Source organism: Scylla paramamosain, chromosome 23, assembly GCF_035594125.1.
Source record: "Scylla paramamosain isolate STU-SP2022 chromosome 23, ASM3559412v1, whole genome shotgun sequence".
Classification (NCBI taxonomy): Eukaryota; Metazoa; Arthropoda; class Malacostraca; order Decapoda; family Portunidae; genus Scylla; species Scylla paramamosain.
The window spans coordinates 20,035,223-20,042,722 of NC_087173.1; the positions used below are offsets into that span (position 1 = coordinate 20,035,223).

The 7,500-nt window shown below is 36.1% G+C and overlaps 1 protein-coding gene across 8 annotated transcripts in view; it reads left to right on the top strand.

Moving 5' to 3' along the window:
• LOC135112362 (protein disabled-like) overlaps window positions 1–7,500 on the top strand; it is a 55,880-nt gene that overhangs the window by 21,473 nt on the left and 26,907 nt on the right. The window contains exon 1 of one of the 8 annotated variants that reach the window (XM_064026752.1): window positions 1–75. This exon is cut by the window's left edge and continues 1,518 nt beyond it. The exons of the other annotated variants lie outside the window; for them this stretch is intronic. Coding sequence (XP_063882822.1) covers window positions 1–75 — 75 coding nt within the window. The remainder of the gene's footprint in view (window positions 76–7,500) is intronic. 8 annotated transcript variants of the gene reach the window in all.

A 7,500-nucleotide genomic window follows, 5' to 3' on the forward strand; every position in this document is an offset into this window, starting at 1 on the left:
TGCCCATATACTCCTCCAATACCGACGTGTCTGGGTACGAGACACTCAGCACGCGCAAACGACACAACCCATTCCGTGAGTAGTCGTGCTGGACGTGCGCTGGGCCTGCCGAGCTTCCCTGCCGCCTTACCTTCTCTCCGTTCCCTCCTTCCTTTATTTCTTTCTATCCTTTTTTCCTGTCTTTTCTTTCTCCTTTTTTCGGTTTTCTCTTCTTCCTTTTCCTGTCTTCTCTTCTTCCTTTTCCTGTCTCTTCTCCTCCTTTCCTGTCTCTTCTCTTCCTATTTTTCCTGCCCCTTTTCTTCCTCCTTTTCTTGTCCTTTTTCTCTTGTTTCGTTTCCTGTTTCTTCTCTTCTTCCTTTTCTTGTCCCTTCTCTTTCTCATTTTCCTGTATTTGTTTTTCATTGTTTTCTCTCTCCCATTTCTTAATCCTTTCCTTCACTTTTTTATTCTCCCCTTTCCTTCTTTTCTCCTCTTTGTTTTTTTTTCCACTTCCCATTTTCTTCCTTTTATTTAGTCATTTTTTTCTTAATTTTCTTCGGTCTTGTTTGCTTTCTTCCTTTATTCCTTTTTCTTCCTTTTCTTCCTTTTCATTTCTTCTTTCTTCCTCCCTTGCTTCCCTCCTCCTCCTCCTTCTCCTCCTCCTCCTCCTCCTCCTCCTCCTCCTCCTCCTCCTCCTCCTCCTCCTTGTCCAGCATGATTTATTAAAGAGGGTTTCTTGCGAAATTTGTTCTTTTTACTAAGAATTCATGGCTATTTTTGTGGAGAGAGAGAGAGAGAGAGAGAGAGAGAGAGAGAGAGAGAGAGAGAGAGAGAGAGAGAGAGAGAGAGGGAGGGAGGGAGAGAGAGAGAGAGAGAGAGAGAGAGAGAGAGAGAGAGAGAGAGAGAGAGAGAGAGAGAGAGAGAGAGAGAGAGAGAGAGCTGTACAGACAAAAGGACAGACCGATGCACACTACTACTACTACTACTACTACTACTACTACTACTACTACTACTACTACTACTACTACTACTACTACTACTACTACTACTACTACTACTACTACTACTACTACTACTACTACTACTACTACTACTACTACTACTACTACTACTACTACTACTACTACTCTCTCTCTCTCTCTCTCTCTCTCTCTCTCTCTCTCTCTCTCTCTCTCTCTCTCTCTCTCTCTCTCTCTCACGTAATGCTTCCTATTTCCCTTCTGCCAGTGCATTCTTGTACAAGGAAACATGCTAAAAGGAAAAAAAGAAAGGAAAGGGAGGAAAGAGTAGGAAAAAAAGACTTAATGCAATGCCAGTGATACATTTTCCTCTCCCTCCGCCAAAAAAAAAAAGGAAAAATGGGAAAAAAATATTCGTACTTAAGAAAGAAGAGAGGAATTGAGTGAGGGGAATTTTTCACACTGCTTTGTGTAGAAGAGGGAAAAAATAAACAAAGAAAATATAGGAGAGTAAAATAATAATAGCAATATAATTAAAACAATGAAAGAAGAATAGGAAAGATAAGTAACACAAGAACGGGAAAGAATGTAAAAAAAAAAAAAAGAAGAAGAATTTAGGATAACAAATTAATAACAGTAATATTATCGAAAACAGTAAAAGAAGAAGAATAAGAAAGAAAAAGCAACAGAAGATAAGAAAGGAAAGTAAAAGAAGAAGGAAAAAAAGAAGGTAAAAAGAAAAACAATTGAAGAGAATATTGTTGACTGCAGTTGTTGTCATAAAAAAAAAAGAAAAAGAAAATTAGAGCATAAGAATAAATGAGAGAATAACAACTGCAATTACGTACAGTCAAAGAGAAAGAAGAAGATAAAGAAAGTAAAAATGAGAGTACATTGCAAAAAAATGAATAAATAAGGAAGAAATATAGGAAGAATAGTCTAGAAAATTATGGTTCATTGCAGTAGTCGTAATAGAACATAAAGGAAAAAATAATAATTAGATGATACGAAAGAATAACTGTTACAATTATAGTCAAAAGAAAGAAAAGTAAGAGAAAAGTACATTATAAGGAAAAAAAGTATAAAAAAGGGTAAAGGAAAGATTATTTACTGTAGTAGTGTAAGTAGGAAAAAAATAGTTGAAAATTATAAAGGAAAACCCAACATTTATACTCAAAGAAAGGATAGAACAATGAACTTATGTATATAATTATATGAAAAAAAAAAAAATAGGGGGAATATTATTTACTGGAGTAGTGGAAGAGGGAAAACAAATATAAATAATAAAAATAATAATAACTACATGTATTATCAAAGGGAAGATAGAACCATGAAAAAAATAAAATAAAATAAAAAAAATAGAATGCATAATTAGAAAATATATATAAAAAAGAACCGTAACAAAATCAAAACAAAGAAAGGAAGAAGTAAAAATTTGAGTAAAGCATAATAGTAAGATAGAAGAGAAAAACGTAACAAGCAATACATTTTTATAATAGAATGATAACTACGAAAAAAAAATAGATAAGTTAAAGAATATACAACTAGAAAAAAATATGTATAAAACTAACGAAATCGAAGCAAAAGAAACAAAAATAGTAGTAGTAGTAGTAGTAGTAGTAGTAGTATAAAAATCAGCATTATGACATTTTTTGCCTCAGAAGTAAAAGAAAAGTAACAAAATCTAAACAAAAATTTAAAAAACATAAATAAAAACGAGTATAAGATAATAAGATAAATAACAATAGATAATAATAATAATAATAATAATAATAATAATAATAATAATAATAATAATAATAATAATCTCAAGTACATTTTTGCTTGGGAAGTCTTGGCGGCAGAGTTGCTACAAAGTTATGGCTCTCTGCAGTCGTACATTTCCGGCCAATTATCGTACCCACATATTTTGCCAGAGAAAGAAAGAGTTTGGGGGGAAGAGGGGGAAACTTTACTGCCTTGTTTCCTTTCTTTTCCCTATTCTTCCCCTTCCCTTCCTATTCTCTCCCTTTCCCTTCATTTGTCTTCCCTTCTCTTCCCTTTCCATCTCCCTTCTCTTCCCTTTCCTCCCTTCTCTTTTCCCCTCCCCTCCTTTCCCCTCCCCTCCCCTCCCATTCCTTCCCCCCACCTCTTCCCTTCCTCCCCTCTTATTTTTCTTGGCAGCATCTCAAGATTTGTTTATTTTTTTCCCCTTCTTTTTTTCTTCTCCCCTTTTCCGCCCTTGTTCCCTTTATTGCTTCCTTCAGTGCATCATTTTAATGGTTGGTGCTCTGAGCCTCTCCTCCCCCCACCCCCTTCCTTCTGTTTTCCCCTCGCTTCCCCTTCTCTCCTTTTCCTTCCCCTTCCTTCCCCTCCAGGACATGTTTTTCTTAATATCTCAAGCTTTGTTTATATTTTTGCTTTTCTTTTCTTCTTCTCTTCTTTCGTTTCTCTTGTTCCCTTTTCTTTTTCGTTTTATTTATCGTCCTTCTCTTTAGTGTATTTTTTTATATTTTTTTCCTTTTCTTCTTTCTTTATTTGTCCTTGTTTCCCTTTTTTTCCCTTTATTTTCATAGTTTCTGTTTCTTTTCCCTTTTTCCTTTTTCTTCATTCCCTTTTCTTTTTCCTGTTCCTATTTCTTTTCCCTTTCCTTTTTTTTTTTGCTCTTTTTTCGTCTTTTATTTTTTTCCTTCCCTTTCCTTTCTTTTTTCCCCTTCTCTCATCTTTTCCTCCCTCTAAGTGCTTCATTTAATGGGTCGGCAGTCTCAGCTTCGTGGGTTTTAACTCAATTTGGTGACGCCACAGTGGGGCGAATCAATACTGCTACGTGAGGTCACCCAGGGAGGCACACGTGACCCCTCAAGGCAGCCCGGGTCACGCCTCATGTTGTGGTGGGTAGGGTGTGGTTGGTGGTGGTGGTGGTGGTGGTGGTGGTGGTGGTTTTGTTGTTGTTGTTGTTGTTTGTTACTATTACTAGTAATAATTTTCTTGAAGTTGCTTGTTTTACGTTTATATTATTTACTTATTTAATCTTTTTCACATTCTTCTCATTTTTCCTATACTGATTTTTCTCTTTCTTTCTTTATTTTTTTATTTGTTTATTTATTTTATTTATTTTTTATTCATTACACTTATTTCGTAGCAATATTTTATGCGTTACATTCCTCAGTACTTATTTTCCAGCTTTCTTTTATGCTTTACAATTACTCAGTACATATTTTCCAGCATTCCTTTACATGTAACTTAGCCAGAATATTTTTTCGAACAATCTTTTAAATATCACATCGTCCAGTACTTATTTTCCCTTGATCTTTCACAGTTGACAATCCACACGACATGTTTTCAGCCATCTTGTACACTTAACATTCCTCAGTCCATAATTTCCTGCTATCTTTTATATTTAACAATCCCAAAGTACATATTTTCCAACCATCTTTTACATTTAGCATTCCCCATCTCATAATTTCCAGCAGTTTCTTTTTTCTTTTTTTTTTTTTTTTTTTTACATCTTACATTTCCCAGTGCTTATTTTCCAATGTGAGGTAAGCCAGGGCAACAAAGAAAAAAAATATATATATAAAAAAGGAACTGTTGAGGCGACAGATCCCAAACGGAGGTGAGAAACGATCACCAAAAATTGAATTATTAGTGTCTTGAAAGAGTTTAAGGTATAGGAAAGAGGAAATAGAGAATCGAATTCCGGAGTTTACCATAGAAAAGGGATGAATGACTGGGAATACTATTTAACTCTTACAGTGAGAAAGTAGAAAGTCTTATTGAGTGAAAGCGCGGAGGAGGGGAGGCATGCAGTTAGCAAGGTCAGAAGAGCAGTTAGCGTGAAAATAGCTTGTTTTGAGAGTGCTTAAACATTCAAAACATTTACCATGCCGTAAGTAAACACTGGAAACATGAACCATGCCTTAAGTAAACACTGAATACTTCACTACAGTTCAGTAATTATATACAAAGACGGCAATCTAGAGGAAGGAGTTTTTTGGGCAGCATGTAAAGTATGTCATAGGTTTATATAGATATACACAGAATTAAAACTTCCCTTCCCCTTCCTCCCTTCCCCTTCCCTTTCCCTCCAAGTTAAGCCAGTTTGTCTTGAGAGAAAGCTAAGCCATGTAAGGCATTAATGAATCCAGGTCTGGTAAGCCAGGTGAGGTTGGGTTTGTCAGATTTAGTCAAAGGATTTTATTTTTATTTATTTATTTTAATTTATTTATTTTTTTTATTTTATTTTATTTTATTTTTTTATTTTTTTATTTATTTATTTTATTTCATTTTATTTTTATTTATTTATTTTTTGGTGTGTGTGTCTGTGTGTGTGTGTGTGTGTGTGTGTGTGTGTGTGTGTGTGTGTGTGTGTGTGTGTGTGTGTTGGTGACGTGTGTTGCTGATTCTTAGTTAAGTCAGATTGTTTAGAGAAAGCGAAGCCACTCATTAACTGAGGTGAAGGAAGCCAGGTGAGGTTACGTTAGCCAGAGTTAAAGGATGTTAATTTAACCCTTTTTTGTGCGTGTGTTGCTGGCTTGTGTTGCAGATTCAGTGGAGAGGTTCTTAACTTGATATTTTTTTGTGTGTTTTTCGGAGTTGGTGTTCCTGGTTTGTGTTGCAGATTCAATTAAAGTGTCTTATTTTTTTCTGTGTTGCTGTTACTAGTTTGTGTTGCAGATTCAGTTGAAGGGTTCTTAATTTAAACTTCTTGTCTGTGTTTCGGTCTTGGTGTTGCAGATTTAGTTACAGGTTCTTGATTTAGTCTCTTTTTTTTTGTGTTGGTGATTGCAAGAGCGTGTCATCGGTTTTGCGAAGGGTCAGGCTGAGCTAAAAGGCGCGCCAGGTCACGTGATTCCGGTCAGGTCAATACTGTTCCGGAAATGGACAGGGGGAGGTGTGTGTGTGTGTGTGTGTGTGTGTGTGTGTGTGTGTGTGTGTGTGTGGTTTCTTTAGTGAGATTCCAAGGTCAGTTTTCATTATTATTATTATCGTCATCATCATCATCATTACTGTTTTATTATTTTTTATTTATTTGTTTATTTTATTTACTCATCCATTTCTCGTAACTTTTTATTTCATTTATTTATTTATTCATTTTTCTTTCTTTACGATTCTCTAGGGATTAACATCTTCAGAGGGTCTTTTCTTCCTGTCTCTTTGTTGCCCGTGACCAGAACACTCTCTTGCGTCAGGAATAAATAAAAAAATTACATTGTTTATACTCTTTACCAAGGCTATTTACTTTTAGCCACTATATTACTTGTTTGTACTGTTCACTGGTACCGTATGCTTGTATCTGTACGGTTTATTTTAAGTTTATACCACTCAATTCTACCACTTCCACCCAAGTTTCTGCCACTACCATTTGTCTCTACCACTACCACTCGTCTCTTCCACTCGTTTCTACCACTACTGCTTGTTTCTGTCACTCGTTTCTATCACTACCACTTCTATCTATCTCGTTTCTATCACCACTGCTTGTTTCTATCACGCATTTCTATCACTACCACTTATTTCTACCACTCTACCACTATCACCCGTTTCTACCACTGCCACTCATTTCCACCACTCGTCCCTACCACTTGTACAAATCTTAAGCCACTCGTATTTACCAGTGTGTCGTAACGTGCGGTGCTCTACGTCACGGCCCTGTCAGGCGGTTTGAGCTGCTTCCTTTGTTCTCCAGCCTGACCAAGCCGAGGAAAGAACAGCACGGAAGGCAGCAGGAAAAATCTCGTAGCTTATCAGTCACTCATGACACGCTAGCCACAGAGCTGTCAGCGTGTTAGCCTGTGATAAAATGCTGCACTCACACACACACACACACACACACACACACACACACAGAGAGAGAGAGAGAGAGAGAGAGAGAGAGAGAGAGAGAGAGAGAGAGAGAGAGAGATTTAAAGGTAATGACTTACGAATAACTTGATAACAGAGGGATATACACACACACACACACACACACACACACACACACACACACACACACACACACACACACCTCAGTATCAAGACATGTATTCCTTTGTGCTGTACATTCCTAGCACCAAACTTGCTGTACTTCATGCAGGACTGTGTTCAGCGCTATATTGATAAACATTTTGACACTTCATCTACTTTTAAGTGTCTTGGGGAAGTTTTTGGAAGTTATTAAGGTTTTCAATGTTGTTTTCATGAGGCTCTCTATCTGTACTACTTCTAAACAGACTCTGGTAAAAATATATTAAGATTCTATAGGATATTATTAATGTTTCCTGTGGTGTCTTCGTGATTCTAGTAACAGTTTAGCATGTTCTCCTAACTATTTGAAGGAAAAACACCAGTGAAAAATACTGGTTATCTCTGAAGCCTTTGAAAATACCTTTATTGAATCATTGAAGTGTGTGTGTGTGTGTGTGTGTGTGTGTGTGTGTGTGTGTGTGTGTGTGTGTGTGTGTGTGTGTGTGTGTGTGTGTGTGTGTCGTATGATTATTTCTGTAAATGTTGGAATTTGCTTTGTTTTTTTTTTTTTTTTTTTTTTTTTTTTTTTTACATACACGTAGATATTTAAAATTGTAAATGTTCATGTTTTTTTTTTCTT